The 23489-nt window shown below is 43.2% G+C and overlaps 1 protein-coding gene across 1 annotated transcript in view; it reads right to left on the bottom strand.

Annotated features, from left to right (window-relative positions):
* The window catches only part of LARGE1 (LARGE xylosyl- and glucuronyltransferase 1), a gene marked incomplete in the record, with an annotated part of 377692 nt that overhangs the window by 25826 nt on the left and 328377 nt on the right, over positions 1-23489 (bottom strand). The window contains 2 exon segments of the mRNA XM_034777934.1: positions 5342-5620; positions 11214-11377. Of these exon segments, the coding sequence (XP_034633825.1) occupies positions 5342-5620; positions 11214-11377 (443 nt within the window).

Below are 23489 nucleotides of genomic sequence, written 5' to 3'. Positions count from 1 at the left end.
AAAAGGTTAATTGTGACCAGATATTTAACACAATTAACATTAACAACAAAGGGGAGGGAACACAAGCCAAAATAGGGAAAGAAGAGGTTAAAGAATATTTAGATAAGTTAGATATATTCAAGTTGGCAGGGCCTGAGGAAATTTATCCTAGAATACTTAAGGAACTAGCTGAAGCAATCTCCGAATCATTAGTGATTATCTTTGAGGGCGGGTAAGATTCCACATGACAGGAGAAGGTCAAATGTAGTACTATCTTTAAAAAGGGGAACAAAGAGGACCAAGGGAATTATAGACCAGTCAGCCTAACTTTAATATCTGGAAAGATACTGGGACAAATCATTAAACAATCAATTTGTTAGCACCTAGAGGATAATAGGGTCATAAGAAAGAGCCAACATGGATGTGTCAAGAACAAATCATGCCAAACCAACTTAATTTCCTTCTTTGACAGGGTTACTGGCCTAGTGATAAGAGGGAGGCTGTAGATGTGATATATCTTCATCTTAGTAAGGCTTTTGACACAGTCCCACGTGACATTCATATAAGCAAACTTGGGAAATATAGTATGGATGCGTGCATAACTGGTTGAAAGACCGTACTCAAAGAATAATTATTAATGATTCACCATTGAACTAAGTGGATTTATCTAGTGGAGTCCCATAGGGGTCTGTCCTTGGTCTGGTACTATTCAATATTTTAATTAATGACTTGGATAATGAGTGCCACAGAAAAACCCAGAAGGAAATTAATAATTCTGTTTTCAGAGCATGGTTTGAATAGTGTGCCGTTGTGGATGACACCAGGCTGAAAGGAGTTGCAAGTGCTTTGGAGGGCAGGATTAGAATTCAAAATGACCATGTCAAATTGGAGAATTGGTCTGAAATCAACAAGGTGCAATTCAATAAAGATAAGTTCAAAGTACTACACTTTGGAAGGAAAAATCAAGTGCACAAATATAAAATTGAGATTAATTGGCTGTGCAGTAGTAGTGCAGAAAATGATCTGGGTGTCACAGTGGATCACAAATTGAATATGAATCAACAATGTGACGCAGTTGTGGAAAAGGCTAATATAATTCTAGGGTGTATGAACAGGTCATTGCATGTAAGACACAGGGGGTGATTGTCCAATTGACACTGGTGAGGCCCCAGCAGGAATATTATGTCCAGTTCTGGGGACCACGCTTTAAGAGATATGTGGACAAATTGGAGAGAGTCCAGAGGAGAGCAACAAAAATATAAAAGGTTTAGAAAACCTGATCTCTGAGGAAATGTTTAAAAAAAAGGACATGTTTAGTCTTGAGAAAATCAGACTGAGTAAGAAACAGATAACAGCCTTCAAAACGTGAAGGGCTGTTACAAACAGGACGGTGATCTATTGTTGTCCATGTCCACTGATTGCTGAATCTGCAGCAAGGGAGATGTAGGTTAGATATTAGGAAAAACTTTCTAACTAAAAGGATAGTTAGGCTCTGGAACAGGCTTCCAAGGGAGGTTGTGGAATCCCCATCACTGGAGGTTTTTAAGAACAGGCTGGACAAACACCTGCCAGGGATGATTTAGGCGTACTTGGTCCTGCCTCAGTGCAGGGGACAGGACTACATGACCTGTCGAGGTCCCTTCCAGGCCTAGGTTTCGATGATTCAGCGTAAACTGTTCAAACCCACCCAGAACCCTGGGTACATACCCACATTACTAGCCCATGCCAGGGTCTGTGCTGCTGCATCTTTACTTCTATTTTGGACCATGCTAACTATATTAAAGCTAGCATGGGTATGTCTACTTGTGTTACAATCACACCTTCAATTGCAGTGTAGACATTCCCACACAAAGGTGAATAGCCTAATCCTAAACCCCCTTGAATTGAAAGAGTCTTTCCACTTTCCGCTTGCTGGGCAGGGGTTGCTTGCTGGAGGATTCTCTGCGATTTGAAGTCTTTAAATCATGATTTGGGGACTTCAACAGCTGAGTCAAGGGAGAGAATTATTCCAGGAGTGGGTGGGTCAGCTTTTGTGGCCTGCATCATGCGGGAGGTCAGACTAGATGATCATAATGGTCCCTTGTGACCTTAAAGTCTATGAGTCTATGAGACTCAAATGGGGTTCAGACCAGGCCCAAAGTGACTTGTCCATGACTAATTTACAAGTCAGTGGCAGAGCTGGGGTTGGAACCCAAGAGTTCCCAGTCCTGTGCTCAGTCCATCAGATCATTCTTCCTCTCTGCAAAACCGACAAATACACCTGACAAATAAAACTAACAGCTACTTTGTGAAGTTTGTCTCCCATTGAGGTGTTACCCCCATGCACAGTGCATGGCGGCCAAAAATATTTCACATTTCATACTAGAGAGGGGCAGGTATAAATCCAGAGGAACACATTGAGGATATAAACTCCCAGTGTGTCAGTGGATGTGAGGAGTATATTTGAGACAGGTGAGCCAGGAGGGAATCTTCGCACTAGCCACTGCAGCTGTAGCTGCTCAAGAGAAAGAACCTGTCTAGTTATTTCATGCTAAAAAACCTCTAAGATTATTCAAATATAGTACTCACAGCTACCAAAAAGGAGCCTTTGGCTTTGGGGCAATGCTGAGGTGATCTGAGTGACAGATGACTGAATGCTGCGGGTGACAAAAGAATTCTACTCAGGACACACTATAAAGGTGACTTTAGTACTGTAAACTGAAAGTCTCTGAACTCTACCTGTCTTTCTCCTCGTTCGCTATAGTAGATGAAGGGAGGGGGGAAAGAGTTTTGATGGAGATCAAATGTGCTGATGCGACCTTGTATAAACAGATGTGGATGGGGTGGTGGGGGGCAGTCAGGGGCAGGGGTTCTGGGGATGGTCAGGGGACAGGAAGCAGGGGGGGTTGGACAGAGTACAGGGGAGTTCGGGGTGGTGGTCAGGGGGCGGGGGTGTGGGGTGGTCAGAGGGCGGGGAATAGGAGGGGGGTTGAATGGGTACAAGTGTCCCAGGGGGCAGTCAGGAAGGAGGGGGGGTTGGATGGGGCAGTGGGGGGCAGTCAGGGGTGAGGGTTCTGGGGGCAGTCAGGGGGGGGGGGGGGGGGGGGGGGGGCGGGGGGGGGGGCGTTAGGGGGCAAGGGGGGGAAGAACAGGGGGCAGGGGCACAGCCTCCCCTAACCGGCCCCCCATACAATTTCCGAAACCTGATGCGGCCCTCAGGCCAATAAGTTTCTCCAGCCTGGGCCAAGTCATTGACATAGGGTGTTTCTGAAAGTGTACATTCATTATTTCATTACGTTTCCCCTCATCCCATACGCCTTACCAGGTAGGCTGTAGATATACAGTATGGATAAATCAATGTATTATCAGAGGGACTTTCCCTTTATAAGAGCCAGGCCTTAAGCATCATACATTATTTCTGTTGGCCTATTATTACTGTACATGGGGGGACAGAAATGAATGCATGCATGGGCAATCCTAGAGAACAATTTCTGCCATTCAGATGTATATTACTAATCAACTACCCACAGAAGGTACCAGTATGAACTCCAATGAAGAAGTACACGGGGGTCACCATTATTTAAAACAGGCTGGCAGCTTGCTATGCTATTTTGCTTAAAACTGCTCATTATTTAACAAAAAGCCCTTCACAAAATGCCCTTTTGTAAAGGGCCAGAAGTAACAGATTAGCAATTCTGACCTTCCTGAGCAACAGGGAATCACAATTAGAGTCTGACTGGTGTGAGAGCTGCATGAACATTTGTGGGGTATCACACATCAGCTGCAACATTCAGGGTAAATCTTCTCACTTTCTAATGGCACCACTAGGTGGGGCTCTCCATTTAGTCATCTGAAGCAAATTCACACTCTGAAAATTATTTCTATCCTTCAGTGTCTCAAGTATATTTCTCCACATTATCCTCCTGTTCCTCCTTTCTTCTTGCCTGTTAGTGCTGGCTTCCATTACTGTGCCTCTGAGCAGTGGGAAGGAATGAGGTGCTTTCTCTGGAACACACGCCAATGTCACAGCCACAGGGGCCACTTTCAGAGCTGTAACTGGAAGTCAATCATATGAGACACAGGCACCAAAAAAAAAAGAAGAGCGAATAATAATAAACCCTTTGCATTTCCTGAGAGGGTTATCTTGGGGGCAGGGGCAGAATTGTTTTATGATTCTTGCACCATAAGAGAGCAGAAGGAAACATTCTTAAAATAGGTGAGAAACATAGGGCTAACTGATAGCTGACACCAGAGGGTGTAACTCCCTTGATTTTAATGCAGTTAAGTGCATGTACACCGATATACAGATTTACAAGGTGAATGGGATAAAAGTAGGAATCAGATTGCATCCAAATGGTGCAAGGATCTTGTAAAGCCAAACAGCTCACCTCACTGTGTGTCTGTGTGAGACGGAAAAAAACTGAATGAGTTGTGAATTTGAAGCAAAAGCTTTCCTGCATCAATCCCATTCACTGAAATGTGTATCTCTCTTCATATTCAGAGAGCCTGGGCCTGTGCAATTAAACTGAATATCTGCATACTTGGAACCCTTGTTGGATGACTTTGATCAAACATTACCAATTGTTAAGAGAGAAGAAGAGCAAAGGAAAAATGAGATTCAATAGGGATTAAGGAATTGAAATCCTTCTGTCTGACCAGGGGGTGTCCTCCTTACCCCACACACTGGGCTCTGGTGGTCAGCCTCTCTTTGCAGAGGGAAAAAGTCTCCATTAAAGGAGGCTGTGTTAAATGATCAGAGGTCCAGAGTTCGCTCAGTCAAGTATGTTCATATTCATTACTATACAATACAATTTCAAATCACCCCTTCCAATTTCAGTACACTAATTATTCTGCCTTGGCAGGCTCTTGTCTTGCAATTATATATCGAACCTGCTTGGATCATAATTCCATTTCCAGGGTACAGTGCTGGGTTAACAGTACCTCACGGGGAGAACAACTTCTGTAACATTTTGCATGTTTCCTCTGTCACAGACATCCTAGAATCCTACACACTAGAGATGGAAAAGACGTAATAGGTCACCCAGCCTATGTCCCTGCTAATACAGGAAGCTACTACACATTTACTAATGCTTGGTCCAATATAATTTTCAAATTGCCAAGTAATGAGGGCCTTCCACCACTTCCCTTGGAACTATTCCCCAGTCTAATAGATCTCACTGTCTCAGTTTCTCCTTTCTTCACTTCATCCAATTACATCTAGTTATATCCCCTTCTGCCACCCTAAATAATTCCTCTCCTCTGCTTGGTGTTCACACATTTCTAATATCTGAAGCTATTATGCTCCACTTAGGGTCTGACCCAACTGTTTCACTGTGTGTGGGAGGGGGAAAGGGGGTGCGTGAACAGCCTCACCTATATTTACCTGAGGTACTCGTAGAGTCCATACATGGGCAAGAAGTCAATGTCAGACAAGAACATGTATGGTGTGCTGATGTGCTTCATGGCCACATTCCGCAGGAGATTCACAGGATAGAACTGCCCCTCCTTGTACACTATATGGTACCCAACATTGCGTCGGCTCATGAGGACTTCCGAGCCCTGGGCATAGCGCAGGAATTGTTGGGCCTCTGCATCAGAAAGATAGAGTGCCAGGCTGATTGGACCCTCCCAATGTTTGCAGATAGCTTCAAGCATCTGGAGCCTGAAAGAAGAAGGGGAAGAATCAAAAAAGGGAAACGGATATCTCTGGAACTCTTCCTGCCATAGACCATGATGCTGCATGAAGACCTGTACAGGTGGACTCCTGCACCTATGTGAAGTCCCAGTGAAGTCAGTGGGACTCTGTGCAGGGATCTGCCTGTGTATTTTCCCTTACAGATGGGGGCTTTATGATCCAAGGTGGTTCTGAGGGCTCTCATCTTCCACTGAAGTCAAGGTAACCTCAGCTAGTAAGGTTTTGTAGCTCCTTTCAAGCAGCTGGTGGAAGGGAACAGATGTAGAAGCCCATAATGCACTTGGCCTGCTATAAAACTACAAGGGCCCTGGAAGGGCAGGGTCCTAAAAGGTTTTGAGAGGAAATGAAATTTTAAGGTCATACAATGTGATGGATTGGGTGATTACTGCATTTTATGAAAATTCCTACCGACCAAAAGAAAACATACTGTCAGGACAATGTCACAAAGATGGCACTTCTACAGAAATGGGATGGGGTGAATGGGGTATGTGGGGTGTGTGGAGGAGGTGGAGTGGCAGGGGATTGGACCATGGAGCATAAACAGAAAACATTTCAAACAGAAATAGCCTTTAAAATATCAATTTGTATAATTTTTAATGATTTCTCTCCACGCTGTTATGCCATTGACTTTTAAAAATAGATTTTATGTATAATATTTTTTAAATACTCATACACCAGTAATAACATTATTGACAAAAACACCAAACAGAGATTCCATAGATTCCACACACAGAACTAAATTAAATCCTATCTGGTCAAAATGCTCTAAACACTCCAGGCAGTTTCTAGAGGGACATATAGAGATTAAGATGTAACGCCTAAAAATACAGCAGGCGCTGGTTAGAAAGCATCTTTAGTTAATGTTAAGTGAAACACGGCTATACAGCATAGCCAGGTATTCTGTTCAAAATCAGCAAGAATAGACTATGGAGTACGATTGTTTTCTCTACCTTCCAAATCTCCACATCAGTAGATTTTTCCCCCCATTAAAATTCATACAAGACACAAGAAAAGTTTTCTGCATCATAGTAATCAAAGGAAATAATTTCCCACTCCTACGATCTCCCTAAGCTTTGTAGCAGAAAGGAACGATGTGTTCATACCAGCAAAATATAAATTCTGATTTTTATTTAATAGCTTTTTCTTCCAGCTTTGAGTGATCCTGATGACATCCAGGAAGATATAAAGCTTTCTCCCTAGATACGAAAGATTACTTTGACTAGTCCATACCTGGTGCATTATTTTCTTTTTATCTATTATTGAAACAAAGGTTATTATCAGGGTGCAACATGTAGCTGTATTAGAAACAGAGATCGATAAAAAAGATCTAAAAGGTATGTGAAAGGCTTTAGGCTACTGATTTTAGGAATCATAAATAAAACCTGTACTGTAGCTAAGCAATAAAGAAAAGCATACTTTTTTTTTTTTGCTACACAGTAGAAACCAATTAATCAGCAAAATCCTATTAATCAGATCTCAGATAAAGGGCACCCTTGCTCAAATGGGAAAATTGCCAGGGAACAGATGCAGAGCAATGCCTTTCAAGGACTCTAAGCAATGGATACATGGTACATATAACTCATTTAAACGGCACGCCTGATGATGTCTGCAAACTCTGCACAGTAGTTAGGAGGGAACTGTTTTTTGTTCATATAAATTTCCCACTGTATACCTTTGCTCACTTCAGGATACTTCTACTCCTGGGGGAATTCTATGTCACTGAGCAAGAACAGAATTAATGTCCCCCACAGATTCCCCCCTACCCTGCAGGATAATCGAATCTGATGTGGAGGCGAAGAAAAGCTGTGAGAGGGGTCACACTGCAATTATACCTTTCACCCACCAGGGGCTGATGTGGTGCCAGAAAAGAGGGCAGCTGGTTCATGGGCCGGAGCAGCCAGCCATTGAGAGGGAGGGGGCAGAGGCTGGCTTCTCACAGCACCCTGCCTGTGGGACCAGGTGAGAAGGCATGGGATATGAGGGGGGATGGATAGAGGGGGCACATGGGGCTGCTGGGGGGGGTCACACAGACTGGGATTCAGAGTGTTAGTGGGGACACAGACTAGGGCTGGGGCCATGAACTAGTTGGGTGATAACATTGAGCAGGGGCTGAATGGGAATGGGGGTGCAGGGCCACATGGGGATGGGGGAGAGGGTGCAGGGACACATGGGGACAGGAGCACTTATGCTTGGCAGAATGGGAAGTGGGGGTGCAGGGACACATGGAGACAGGGGCAGCTACGCCTGGAAGAGTAAGGGACACATGGGGAGAGGAGAGAGTGGGAGTGCAGGGACGCAGGGGACATGTGCAGATATGCCTGGCTGAATGTGAAAGGCTAGGGGGTCTGCCAGGGTCTACATCGGGGAGGCTCCACAACTCCCTAACAATCCCTCCCCTATTCCATACGCCTCCCACTCACACCTAACAACCCTCCAGGTTCACTCCTAGCCTCCTTCTTAGCAATTACTTCCCTCTCCCTCAGCTCCTAAATTATCCCTGGCTCGCCCAAGCCTCTGCACTGCTTTTGAGGGGTGTGGGAAATAAGTTTCTGTATTTCAGTTTTAATGAATTATTACTCAAAGTTCTGAATTAATATGTCTAATAAGGAATCTGTCAAAAACATTTTCTGAATCTTTTGTGTTGTCTGTATTGTTATAGCCATGCTTGCTTGAAATAAATTACCAAAATACATTGAAACTCGTGTGATTATATCGTGTTATTTTGACAAATAAAATGTGCAGAATTTTGCAGAATTTTAAAATATTGTGCGCAGAATTTTTTTTTTGGCGCAGAATTTTTATTTTTTTGGTGCAGGATTCTCCCGGGAGTAATACTTCCAGCTCTGTTGTGTCTTTCTAAATGACATGCTCAGATCCACCACAAGTTATTGGGCTTGATGCATGAATCACAGGGTGAAATTCTATGACCTGTATTATGTAGGAGGTCAGACTAGATGATCAAAATTGTTCTTTCTGGCCTTAAAATCTAAAAATTATGGCTTCTAAAGCAAGAAATATAGTTTCTTTGGTTTTTCAAAAAATTGCTCTGTGCAATGCTTACTTTTAAAGCAGTTCATGAAGTAAATATCACCCAGCACAATGTAGTCTCTGACAAATCAAGATGATCAGTTGGTACATGTTTGTTTCCAACAGGGACTATGCCAGTCAAGAGGATTTTACTGTAGTTCTTTTTTGTTTGTTTGATTGTTTCTTTGTGATCAACTTCTCCCTTAGGAATTCTTTTGCCACTCGACTCCCTCTTATTCTGATTTCAATACACTCAACTGGTGTCAACTGTAGCTTTCTTTGTCTGCACTTCAGGCTTGCACTGTCACAACTACTTCTGACAGCTGAATGCTAAGGACAGACAGTGCCTTAGAAAGGCAGTATAGCCAAGGTATACTCCTGAATAATGCCTGCATAGCTCGTGATGCAGTCAAGCAAGGTCCAGAAGAGAACACATCAGTCTGAAAGACAACATATAACAAGTAACAAACACCAATGAATGTACCTCCCTCTGTGGGCATCTATTTTGGACTTCTAAAATGTACCTCTGCTCCCCTTCTCTCTCCCCCCGGCCTGCACGACAAACATCTGTAAACCTATCTCTGCAATCATGTCTGTCTTAACCCCAGTTGGACTAGATCTGGAGACACTGATAGCTGCTGACTTGGGTTCCCTTTTCTTCTTACAATAGTTTGAAGGAATAATGCAGGTGTATACCGTACAGCATATCATTTATGTATATATCTATCTCTAGCTGAGACACTATTCACAAATCTCTATAACTGCTATAGAGGAGCTTAATAAAAGCAGCTAAAGAAGATAAAAAAGGCAGCAACTGAAAGACATGAGGGAAAAATAAAACAGCTAAATGCTTCTTTGGTAAGATATTTATTGATTTTAGCTGAAAGAGAGTATTTTCAACCCAAATCAATAAATTATAACAACACACCAATGAAGCATGGAAGGATTTTTCCTGAACTGCATTGGAGGGAGTGTTCTTTCTGAATAAAACTGTGCAGCTCTGTCTATCAGTAAAATGTGTGTCCCTGTGAGGATCCAGAACAGATGATCAGACTTTGCATCATTGCCAGTGAAATGGCACAGAGCTGCAGCTCATTCTTTTGAATTAAATTCTGGAGGGAAAACACACACATACCAGCTTTACTAATTTATTGTGGCATTCACTCAGAGTCTGGTATCAGAGGGGTAGCCGTGTTAGTCTGAATCTGTAAAAAGCAACACAGGCCACTCAGAGTCTGTTTTTTTTACTCAAAGGTTTGCAAACACTTAAGAAATTAAGTGTTTCTTAAATTAAAAATCAATACATGAAGCTCTGGTGAACATGGAAAATCATAGCTGAATGTGCAGAATATGGTGCCGAGGAGGTGGCTAAGTGGTGCCACTTTCATTAGACTGTATTTATTTTTATAATATTCTGCAAATGTTTTGTCAATATGAATTCCTTTGGTCCTCCCTGGAATAGTGCTGACCTTCTGCTGCAGCAAAAGAGGTGTCGTGCATGTGTCATATTGTGTTCTATATGTGCTCCATTTAATGCAGCACCAGTTGCCTGTTCAGATTAAAGTGGTGTTTTCCCCCTCTTGTAACACATTCTGATAGCAGCCAGAGCGAGGCATGACTGCAGATTCAGACTAAAAGCTGCATGAAAATGGAGACTGACTTAAGTAAAGTACAATCAAGATGGTTGATTTTGGGGTGGGCTTTGTTGTTGTTTTTAATATACATTTTTAAGTTTCAGAAAGCGGGCCACTAATTGCAATTGCTGGAATTAGATAAGACAAGTACTGTGTACTGGCTGGTCAGCAAATGGAATTTTCATCCCGGACCCTCAGAAAATTAGTTTCCACTTCAGAACAGAAAACTGAAATATTGTAAAATTGAGCAGAATGATAAATTCTGAAAAGTTTCAAACCATGAAAACTTTATTTTTTTCAAGAAATGAAATAATCTGAGATGTTGAAAAAACATTTTTTTGTTTCAAACTGACATTTCAAATTGAAAAAATGTTCCATTTCTCAATGTCAATTAGAAACAATATTTTGTTTCAATTCTCCTGATGAGAAAATAATAATAATAAAAAAAGGATTGAAATTGACATTTTTCACAGGAAAATGTTAGTGTCGAGGAAATTGCACTTGCAAATGAAACTTTTTTTATGCTGAACATTTTGACCAGCTCTTGTACTGTGTCAACATCCAGTACACAGTTCTCCTATAGGTTATTATAAATCACAACAAATAAACAATGCCCCACAGTCCTGAGTGGAAGTAACCTCTGCTATTCCAAACCTCAGCTTCTCATGAAGCTCTGCCAATGCACCTCAGTTCCTGGCATAGATAAACAGTGGATGCTTGTACAACACCTGCTTGTACTCTTCTTCATTCAAGAGAGCAAGTCCCCTATTTTCACAATTAAAATGTCATATTCCTCTCTCTAATGCATGGCACTGCTGAAATTCTGGGAAGCTTCTTGGAGTTTGTAGGAGATATTCGCTGTTTCTGATTTCCTTATAGAACAAAAGAGCTTTCCCTACCTGTCCATTGACAGCTGAGCCACCAGAGTTACATCAGTGTTGTCTGAGGCAGGCTCGTACTCATAATGTAGAAAATATAAATGAGTGCGATGGACGGTGAAGCGCTCCCGACGAAATTCGTAGCACAGGTCATCCTCATCCAGCTCGGACAGCTGCTTCTGAAGCTGTAAACAAATACCGGACATAAAGATGCTGTACTCCATATTTCTTATTGCGAAGCATGGAGAATAATGAGTTCTGGGAGCCCGGTCTTGGCACAACTGAACCACAGATTGAATGGAGGGGGGGGGGGAAAGTAGTGGTATTCTCCCAAGCCTCATCTATTTGAGACATAGAACAAGGTGCCAAAAAAAGCCACTTACAATAGATTGGGTAGGACTTTACAGTATGATTGTCCCTTGCCTTTTTGGATTCTTTGACCAGCAGTGAAACAGCCAACATTGGCATTTAAATTATCATTAGGTTTCAGAGTCATCACTCTGATAAGACAAATAAGGTAGTTCACATCTCTCTCAGAGTTAATGTTTCAGACTGTCTGTAGACTCAGGCAGACATCACGGTACTGAACTACATTAGGTTCACACTGTGAAGATTTTCTTTGCCACTACAATGGTTAAAGATGTAGGCCTACATTTTGAAACGGGACTAGTGATTTGAGGTGCCCAACCTGAAATACTTTAAAGGAGCCTGATTTTCAGAAGTTGGATGCTCAGCACTTTATAAAAATAAGGCCCTCTCAAGGTCAAGATGGACACCCAAAATCAATAGTCACTTTTGAAAATGGAGGCTTTAAATGGAAAAAAAAGAAAAAGAAAAAAGAGACGCTTAGAATCTGGAACAGAAAAGTACGCCAAGCCACCATGATCCATCCCAATTCCACTCCTCTATCAAATTCTTTAAAAAACAAACAACTGGACTGAATATTTAAATAGCATTCATTTAAAAAGACAAATCCAAGCAGTTAGCCTTTCTGGAAGAGTCCTATGAAATTTAATAAGGATGAAACCTTTAGGGTCGCATAGAAATTAAATAGGGTTCTATGGGAATTACTCTTAAGAACTCTAGAACTTAATAAAGAAAAATTGTCTTTTTATATCTTTTACAAACTGCCCTATAAAAGTGATATAATTCTCTAATAAATTACATAGAATGATCTAAAAAACCTAAGCAAGGCTATCATTCTTTATTACATTTTATAGGATTTTTCTATACAAATTAGCCCAAAGTGCATGTCACCTTAAAATGGATATGCTCTAGTGATGAATGGTTTACAAGCATTTATTTAAAAAAAGAAAATTGTTTTTTCGGCCTGTTAAGAATATTTTAAAAAGCTTCGTTATTTTCATGAAGCAGATTTTTAAATGTGAGAGGTCGTCTGTGCTGGCTCCGTGGCAGCAGCAAATATGCTGTTTTCTGAGATGTAAATATAATTGTTGACATCAATGATGAATCACAGAGCTACATGTTTCTCTCTTGCTGCCTGATGGAATAATTAGTGGTACCTTTTCATATATCACTCTTCAGTCTTCTCCTGAATAAACTGCCTTTGCAGCCTGATCGAAGGCCCACTGAAGTCAGTGAAAAGATTCCCTTTGATTCCACTGGGCTTTGGATCAGGGTCTAAGTCCTCCACTGAGCTCTGAAAATATCTGTCAAATGAGAATACTTTTGGAAAGACTATAGTCCAAATGGTGCAGTCTTTTCTCAGGCAAAACTACCTTGGAATTCTAGGTCACTTCTGCCTCAAAATAAATGAGAAATTCCTTAACGTTTTGTTCGTGTTTTATCCATTCTGCTTTACAAAACACTGTGCAGCATAGGCTCTCCCCTAAAAAACAAAATTGGCAGAGTGACTAGATGGAATATCTTCATTTGTTTTTCTTTTCCTCCCTCGTAAAAAGACGTTAATATTCCCTTATTAGATCAGCCTGAAGTTTAAATGGTTAGAAGAAATAGTTACAGAGCATTTCTTGTAGCTACCTTAGGATCTTACTTTATTTTACAAATGACCAGGCTATAAGTTTGTAATTGCACAGCAGCTATTAACTAGGCAGTCTTCTGATTTCTTCCAGGTTCCAAACTAAAAGGACATAAAGACTTAATTATGAGTTACAGAATAACATTTTGAGCTAAATTTCAGCTAGGGGCTCTGTTGAGCACTGGGGGAGAGACAGCAGCTTATGTATCCCAGTGCTATGACTGTGAAAGTCATAAAACCACCAAGGGTGCTGGTGGGGAGTGCAATGAGTAGCAGAACCTGCTATACCTATAGGCAAGGTGTAGCTTGTTCTTCCTCCTGCACTTCCCAGAGCACAGGATGTAGACATGTCCTTGTTTCCGCTCTGCCCAGATATGGTTCCTCTGAGCTAGTTAGCAATGCCGACAGTCCCAGAGACTCTCCTTTGTACTCCCCAATGCCAGCAGCCAAAATTGGCTGCCTCCAGCTTTGGCACCCTAGAGGAGGGAATCAAAGGACCGCTTGCATCCTTTCCTCCCCTCTAGGTCATTCACATAGTGACAGCCATAATTTGACCCCTCATGTTATTAGTACTTAGAATTTGCAAGAAGTCTGCATATATGCTGTAATTACAGGGTAACACATGACCAGGAAAGCAATAACATGTGACCTGATGTATAGAAAGGCCCCACATATTTGGCTCAATCCTGTAACTTTCTGAGACCTCTGGCCTTGATCCAGCAAAACACTTGCACACAAACTTAATTTTAAGAATGTGACTCATCCCATTAAAGTCAGTGGGACTCTCACATGCTTACAGTTAAGCACACGAGTAATTTCTTCACTGGAGCGCAGCCAGAATGCTCAGCACTGAACAGCATCAAGTCCATTATGAGGCAAAAGGCTAAGCACCTTCCTCCACCTACTGAGTGCAAAGTCAGTAAAAGTTCCTCATGGGACATGTTCAGAAAGCTAGTTAGCCAATCAGATTCCTGTCTTAGCCAACCTATTTCAAGTGACATGTTTCATTTTTAAAATGAAATTGCTACAACTGGCACTAGCCACACTGCAACTCTGTAGACATCTTCCAAAGCCAAGTAACTAAGCAAAGAAAACCAGCCCCTTGAAGGTGGCTTAGTGATATTCCAGCAGAAACACCCATCTTCTCTGGCAACTGCCAATGAAAAAGCTGAAAAAAGAAAGTTTGGGAAGTGAAATTACCACGTATTTATCTACTGGGTGTTCTCTTTTCTGGAAGTCCAGCACTTTACAACAAATAGCTAATAACTACAGTGTGTTAAAATTAAATTCATTAAAACAAGTATTAAGGAGACATTGTCAAGTTGAAAAACACATTTTGTACCTACTAGTGTTACAAGCGGAACCAAGGACTATGCAGCAGAAAAATATTAGAAAGGAAAAAAATCTCTGTTGTTTGGTCTTTTTATTTTGTGCATTTGCCAGAAGTCTGGCCCAGATCCTCCAAGGTATTTTAGACACCTAGGGTTGCCAACCCTTCCGGTTTGGCTGGGAGTCTCCTGGAATCAAGCTTGATCTCCTGGAGGCTACTGAAGCCAATCTGGAAGATTTTAGGCTGCTAAAAGTCCAGTGGCGCAGCGGGACTAAGGTAGGCTCTCTACCTGCCCTAGCTCCGCGCCGCTCCCAGAAGTGGCCAGCATGTCTGGCAGTGGCTCCTAGGAGGAGGCGCAGCCAGGGGGTCTTTGTATGCTACTCCCGCCCCGAGCTCCCATTGGCCGGGAATGGGGAACCTCAGCCAATGAGAGCTGCGGGGGTGGTGATTGCAGGCAGGGGCAGCGCGCAGAGCCGCCTGGCAGCACATAACCCTAGGAGCCGCTGCTGGACATGTTGCCGCTTTCGGGAGCCACCTGAGGTAAGTGCTGCCTGGCCGCAGCCTGCACCCTGAACTTCCTCCTGCACCCCAACCTCTTGCCCCGGCCCCCTCTTGCTCCCAAACTCCCTCTCAGAGCCCACACCCCAAACCACCTGCCCCAGGTCGGAACCCCCTCTCACCCCCAAACTCCCTCCCAGAGCCCATATCTGAGCCCCCTCCTGCACCCCAACCCTCTGCCCCAGTCCTGAGCCCCTCCCGCACCCAAATTCCCTCTCGGAACCCGACCCCCTGCCACATCCCAACCCCCTGCCAAAGGCTCAGCCCAGAGCCCCCACTCACACTCCAAACCCCTCGGCCCCACCCCCCAGCCCGCACCCCGTCCCGCACCCCAACCCCCTGCCCGGTGAAAGTGAATGAGAGTGGGAGACTGCGAGTGAAGGAGGGGGGCTGGAGTGGGAGGGGGCAGGGCAGGGGGTTTGGGACAAGAGTATTTGGGTTTGTGCAATTAGACAGTTGGCAACTCTATGAAAATCAATGTGAATTAGATTTCTAAATATTTTTGAGGTTCTCAGCCTTTGTGTATAATTAACTTCATTGTTTTATTGCTATCTCTCTCATGCACTTCTTGGGGAGAGGAATGGCGGTTACACAAATGCTCCTTCCAAGTCTCTGCAAGATCGTATTTATTGGTGAGAAGCAGCAGGAGAATCTAGACTGAAACTGAACAGGCAGGTGTATGTGTTACGCTGACAGACCCCGATTGTCGGCGGGCAGGATTGAACCAGGGACCTCTGGAGCTTAGTGCATGAGTCTCTACTGCATGAGCTAAAAGCCAACTGGCTCTTAGCTAAGGCTATAGAGCAGACTCATTGTATCTCTCTCCCTAAGTGGTCTGAGTGCCACTAGATGGGACAGAACACCATACCCAGGAGGTGTGTGGGTTACATATGCATGGAATGAAGAGAGAGGCTGGAGGAAGGGTGGGCCCAAACAAGTTTTTATCTCTCTATCGAAGGTATGTATATGGGCCCCCATTACTGTAGTATCTGAGCGCCTCACAAACTTGGTAGTATTGTCTTAAGCCTACACAAAAAACTTTTATAAAGCCCAGTAGGGGAGTAGAAAAAAGTCTTAACTTTTTTTTTTTTTTTTTTAAGATGCAAACGAAATGCAGGTTATGATACTTAACTGGTGCCCCGTCAGTCAATGTAAAACAAATTCAAATGTAGAGTGCCCTTTGAAGAGACAAGCCCAAACTCTTAGAAGACAGAGGAATCCCAAAGCAGGCAGGCAGAGTCTCCTGGGTTGAATTCAGCCATTTATGAATGTCTTGTGGTGAAGGTGCTGGACTAGGATTCAGGAGATCTGCGTTAAAATTCTCAGCTCTGCCACAGACTGCGTGTGTGACCTTGAACAAGTCACTGCATCTCTTTGTGCTTCATTTCCCCACATATAAATTGCAGATATTAGCAATGCCTTTTTCCAGATGGGCCTTTACATGCTACTATGTTACAGATGACAATGGTTGATTGGTTGATGTTTAAGGATATTTATCGCTGTGTGTGTTCTTTTGTTACACACACGCACACACGTATACACACACATCCCATTAAAATGAAGTACATTAAGAGAATATTAAGGATGCACAGTTAAGCACTCAAAAGCCAGGAAATTGTCTAAGGTAAGGTTCCATGTACAACCTTAATTTTGCCCCGTTGGTAGTTGCCTTAAATTATTTGTTGTCATACTATTTCTCAAATGACACAATCTTATCCATATCTACATGGTGCATATTCAGTATTTATAGGCTGAGAATGTATAGCCTGGTTGAAAGTTTGCAGCCATGTTACTCATCAGAGTTCGGTAACCTTTCAGAAGTGGTGTGCTGAGTCTTCATTTATTCACTCTGATTTAAGGTTTTGCGTGCCAGTCATACATTTTAACATTTTTAGAAGGTCTCTTTCTTTAAGTCTATAATATATAACTAAACTATTGTTCTATGTAAAGTAAATAAGGTTTTTAAAATGTTTAAGGAGCTTCATTTAAAATTAAATTAAAATGCAGAGCCCCCCGGACCAGTGGCCAGGACCCGGGCAGTGTGAGTGCCACTGAAAATCAGCTGTTATACATCCATGAAAAGCACAGGTTATAATGGGAATACTGACAGATCTATGCAAACATCCCCTCATTTGAACATATGCATCACCAAAATGAAGATCTTAATACCTGCTACTGTTGAAAAAAGTTGGTATCTCCATTATACATATAACAATTATCTTATTATAGCACAGCTTCCTTCCCTTAGAATGACAGCATGTATTTCCCAGTTGGGAATATCTGATTAATATAATATTCTTCCTTCCCACAAAATCTTTTTCTCTAAGGCTGCTGGCCACTGACCATGTAGGGAATACTACCTCTAGAGAAGAATCCTACGGTTTAAAAGCCATGTTCTTTTCACCCTGTGTATAGTAGCTATTCTCTGGAGAGAATCTGTGGTTGGAGGCAGCAAGTGCTTTCATTAGCATCTGCATGTTACATGTCTCAGAAATGAAAATGGCAGCAAGCTGAGAGAGTGTGAGATGCAAGACCCAAAACAAAGAGACAGACAGATCCAAAAATAAAATGCATTTGCTAAATTACTTCTCTGGGCAGCCAGCTGTGGCATGTGAGCTGACTTCAGCTCGGGGAAAGTGGCCTTGGAGGCAGGGCTGGACTGACAGGCACAAGCAGCCCAGGCAGTATCTTTTAAGCAGCTCACTGAATTCTACCATAAATCCCCATAATTTACCAGAACTAGTTGTCTATATATTTATACCACATGGGTGTTGCTTACTATCTGTGTGATAAAGGGTGGAATCAGGATAAATTGCACATACCATGGACCTCTGACTGCCAAACCCATGCTCTGTCCACTAATTCATCTTCCTAGGACTGTTTCAAATCTCTGAGCAGCTGCAAAGAGATGTTTTTCTTAAACTGACATGCCACAGAAATCATAGAATAGCAGGGTTGGAAGGGACCTCAGGAGGTCATCTAGTCCAACCCCCTGCTCAAAGCCGCACCAATTCCCAACTAAATCATCCCAGCCAGGGCTTTGTCAAGCCTGACCTTAAAAACCTCTAAGGAAGGAGATTCCACCACCTCCCTAGGTAACCCATTCCAGTGCTTCACCACCCTCCTAGGGAAAAAGTTTTTCCTAATATCCAACCTAAACCTCCCCCACTGCAACTTGAGACCATTACTCTTTGTTCTGTCATCAGGTACCACTGAGAACAGTCTAGATCCATCCTCTTTGGAACCCCTTTCAGGTAGTTGAAAGCAGCTATCAAATCCCCCCTCATTCTTCTCTTCTGCAGACTAAACAATCCCAGTTCCCTCAGCCTCTCCTCATAAGTCATGTGCTCCAGCCCCCTAATCATTTTTGTTGCTCTCCGAGTGGACTCTTTCCAATTTTTCCACATCCTTCTTGTAGTATGGGGACCAAAACTGGACACAGTACTCCAGATGAGGTCTCACCAATGTCAAATAGAGGGGAATGATCACGTCCCTCGATCTGCTGGCAATGCCCCTACTTATACAGCCCAAAATGCCGTTAGCCTTCTTGGCAACATGGGCACACTGTTGACTCATATCCAGCTTCTCGTCCACTGTAACCCCTAGGTCATTTTCTGCAGAACTGCTTCCTAGCCATTCGGTCCCTAGTCTGTAACAGTGAATGGGATTCTTCCGTCCTAAGTGCAGGACTCTGCACTTGTCCTTGTTGAACCTCATCAGGTTTCTTTTGGCCCAATCCTCTAATTTGTTTAGGTCCCTCTGTATCCTATCCCTACCCTCCAGAGTATCTATCACTCCTCCCAGTTTAGTGTCATCTGCAAACTTCCTGCGAGTGCAGTCCACGCCATCCTCCAGATCATTAATGAAGATATTGAACAAAACCGGCCCCAGGACTGACCTTTGGGGCACTCCGCTTGAAACCGTCTGTCAAAAACATGCTTCAAAAATATGTGGGATTTCCCCCAAAATGATACCGGTCCAACATCTAGGACTGCCCATATTCCATCTGGGATTAGGGACATTTTAAACTCCAATATTTCATGACCATTCCAACTAGAAACATCTGCTGTATCACAGTGGAGAGGAGGAAAACCAGGTTTCCTAATAGTATATAACCTGTCTCACAAGGTTTAAAATAACACAGTTATGTAACAAAATTTTGAATCATTTTTAGAAATGTATTAATAATGTATTTTCTCTCCCTCTGTTTTCTGTACTTATATGACCTACCCCTTACCACAGTATCTGAGCACCTCACAATCTTTAGTGCATTCATCTTTACACCACACCTGTGAGGTAGGGCAGTGCAATTACCCCATTTTACACATGGGGAACTGAGACAGAGAGAGAGAGACTAAGGGACTTGCCTAAAGTCACATAGAGAATTTGTGGCAGAGAAGGGAACTGATCTTGGATCTAGCCCCCTAATTGCATATTCACTCCAAAGCATCTACACTTAAGATTCATAGTGCAAAGACTTTGCATTTGGCGAGATAGGACAAATAATATCAGCATGGGGGCAAACTGTCTGCCAGCCTTAAGTGGTGCAGCTTCATTAATTTCAATGCAGCTGCACCAATTTACACCCATAGACAACTTGACCCCTGGTGTTTAGCATTTAAAAAAATGTCTACATTAACTGCTCCCTGTAATGCAGCATAAACAAAATACAAGATAGCGTGGGATGGCGAAAGCATTTACTTGCCCTTGTTTGCGATGATCTACATAATGCACTCCTGGCTTCTCCACTGATTAGTGATAAAGTCAGTCTAATCCCACATCAATTAAACCTTTATTCCTCCCACACCATCACAGATTTTGTATCTACACAATGGGCCAAATTATGCCTTCAATGAAACTGAGCTGTGATACGGACAAGGAGGAGGGTCCACTGCCTGAGCAGCAATGTCTGGAGTCATTGTACTGTATTAGAAGTAGCCAGTGTTCCCGCAATGCAGTCATTCTGGCATGCAGGAGGAGATGAGGCCATAGACTCACCCACACCCAACCCAGAACCACCTTCTCTGCAGCCATGATGTGGCCCTGCACTCTTACCAGAAATGCCACCTTTTCTGCAGCTGGGTAGTGCTGTTGGCAATGCCAGCTAGCGCAGCTCCACTGCTAGTAGCGATGGTGGGAGTACCAGTGTAGATAGGGCACCACCATTTTTACCACCATACAGTGCTTTTATTAGCGTTACCTCACTTACAACAGAACTAAGATTCTGTCATCATCTCTCTCCCCGTGGAGAGATGAACAGGATGGCTGGGAGTAACAAGTAAAGATAAGAACAATGGCTACACAGATAGTGAGCTGTGACTGCAGCTTATTATGCTGATCATAATTGTATCATTGCTACCATGTGCTCTCCTTCTTCTGTTTCTTGTAGGGACCTGGGGTCCGTCTGTTTATACTTAGATTGAGGTCTTGTGGAAAAAACAGCATGTGATCGAGTCATTAAAGACTGTATCACAATGCATATGCACAAGGGGGCTGAATTAAGGTTGCACAGGCAACCTTAATCAGGGCATTCCACATTAAGTGCTTGACTTTGCAGCCTTAATAATGTTCTTTTTTGTGTATAATTTCCTAAAAGCAAACTGAAAAAAAAAACAGAAATTCCATCATCTGGCATCACATTGACACCCACAGGGCTCATCTGCAGGGTTGGAACCTTTAGAACTACTGCACAGACCTCTGCCACTTGAGCTAATAGAGTAACGTATGAATAGCAAATTGTCCTTCATGTGGACCAGCACTAGAGGGGGGGATGAGACAGATACTTTGCCAGAGGGTTTCACAGATATTTGCTGACAGCTTGGCAATGGTGAGAGTCATGAATCTTGGGTTCCATTCCAGACTCTGGAGAGGAGTGTGCTCCAAGGGTTACAGAGTCTTCTGCCCATTCCACACAAGCTTGACTGCTCTGCTACTTCCCTCCAACCTTTTTCTGCCCCTGTCCTGTTTCTTCCTCACCTCTGGCTTCTTTTCCCAGTCCCGTTATCATTATCTACCCAATCCCAATCTCCATTCCTCAGGCTTCTCATATCAGTCCCAATCTCCTTGCCTAGCCACTCCTACTCTCCCTCTCTGGGCTTGCTGTCCGAGTTCTAATCTACCCCTCTCACTCCTGGTTCCAGAATTCTTGCCCAGCCAGTCCCAGTCCCCACTTTCCTGCTCCAATTTGTCCTCAGTTTCCTTGGCCAGCAAGTCCCAGGTCTCATCTATTGGCTCTTTTTAAAGTTTGTCTCCCCTGTCCTCCACACACACTGGCTTCCAGTCCTAATCTCCCTCCCCCTTGCTTCTCATCCAGTCTCATTCGTTTCCCCACTCACTTCCCAACCCCTTGTCCCAGTCTCTTTGCTCAAACAGTCCCAATTCTCCCCCCACATCCCAGACCCTCTATCAGATGTGTCTTCTCTCCCCAACCCTATTTCCCCTCACTGGTCCCTAGTCCCAGTCACCTTGCCCAACCAGCTCCAGACTCCCCTGCTCACTTCTCTGATTTCCTTCCCCCCAGCACCCAGTCCCTGTCTCTCTCTGACCTCCAGGCTCCCTGCTGTCATTTCTCAGTGCCTGGCCCCACTCCAGTCTGGAGTAGCTAGGAGCAGCAATTACAATTGTGACTGTAGCCCTGGGCTGGAGCATGCTCAGTCGCTCTGTGGGGATGGTAGATGCACAGTTTGGCCAGGGCTAGGAGCTGTGAGATGCTCCAGCACACTGAGGAGAATCATCAGGGATTTGACTTTGGAAACTATGGCAAGTCTCTACTCAAAGGCTTATAACTTGGCAAAATTTGTACTGATTTTCATGGAGATGGCAAAAGGCACATCCCTGAGGCAAAGGCTATACCCTGGCCAAATTTCAAGTCTTTGCTTCCATGCAGGGTGCCTCAAAGAAAATGTCACCAGACTTTTTACCATGGATAAAACAACATATTTTTCCATAGCCTGTTCTCAGAAATGGCTGAATTGTATTGGTTGAAATTTTCCAAAAATATCAGTCTGAGGCAGACAACTGGCATGGAAAATTTCGGCCCAAACAGTTAAAGTTTGGCAAAGTTATAAGCAATGAAAACAGGGTCTTACAAAGGGAAATGTCGGGCAACCTTAATCAGAGGTGGTAGTACCAGCCCCATGTATAATAATAACAACTGTGGCCAATGAACAGACAAGGATTCAGCTGGGGAAGACCAAGGTTTCCCACCTCAAATAACTTATGGTTTATGGGGAAAAAACTCCATCATGACAAATCTTACACCCCAATCTTTCCATTAGTGCAAACACTTGTTCCCATGCTGCAGTGCTGCACAGGCACAGGGTTTTTTCTGCATCTATCTGATTATAAGATTGGGGCCCTTTTGTCTGGCTTGAAAGCTGTCTTGTCAGTTTATTTTTAGACATGTTTAATTTTTTAAGAAGAAAGCTAACATTAGATGGGGCATGGCTTGCAACAGTCACCAGTTCCTCTGACGGAAATTATAACAATGCATGCAGAGGTCATCGGTACTAGTTAAAATCTTTACATCTCCAACTTGGTAAAAACAGTCCCTTCTCAGCGAGGGCTAGTTACAGTGGTTTACATCTGGTGTGTTGCTGTTGTGGAACAAGGGCCAAAAAGAAAATAGTTTGAAAAAGTGCTGCTGTGTTTTTCTTTTACTTTTCGGGAAATTCTTTTAGAAGGGCCTCATCCAAAGCCCACGGAAATCAATGGGAGTCTTCCCATGAATCTCAATGGGCTTTGGATCAGGCCCCGAGTCTCATATATATGGGTTGTCCCATTGCATCTCAAGCTTAAGAAGAAGAAAAAACATCCCCCTTTGGCAGGGACTCCTCATGAGAAATTGTCTGCAGAAAGGAGCTTTTATGGGACAGTGTAAAGGTTCAGTCTTTGTGTCCGTGTGCCAAACTCAGGCTCAGAGTGGATATTATAGCCTTAGCTATGGAGTCACATTCAAACACTAAACATACTGCTCAAGTATTTGAGGCTTTACAAGTAGGTCCTTTAGTATGAAATGCTGGACATGAATGTTATAAGCAAGAGAAAACTCATAACTACGAGATTATTGTGAGCTTTGCCTTTATGGGTTTCCCTGAAAACTTGCTTCTTGCATTAAAAGAAAAGAGGGTGGGGGGCAGGCAGACATGGAAAAGAGCATGAAACAAGTGGGACAAAAAGAAGAACAGGAGTACTTGTGGCACCTTAGAGACTAACAAATTTATTAGAGCATAAGCTTTCGTGGACTACAGCCCACTTCTTCGGATGCATATAGAATGGAACATATAAACCTCCTCAATATATGTTCCATTCTATATGCATCCGAAGAAGTGGGCTGTAGTCCACGAAAGCTTATGCTCTAATAAATTTGTTAGTCTCTAAGGTGCCACAAGTACTCCTGTTCTTCTTTTTG

The sequence above is a fragment of the Trachemys scripta genome, chromosome 1, assembly GCF_013100865.1.
Source record: "Trachemys scripta elegans isolate TJP31775 chromosome 1, CAS_Tse_1.0, whole genome shotgun sequence".
NCBI lineage: Eukaryota > Metazoa > Chordata > Testudines > Emydidae > Trachemys > Trachemys scripta.
Note: the sequence above shows the minus strand (reverse complement) of the source record. Positions and strands in the feature narration are given on the sequence as shown.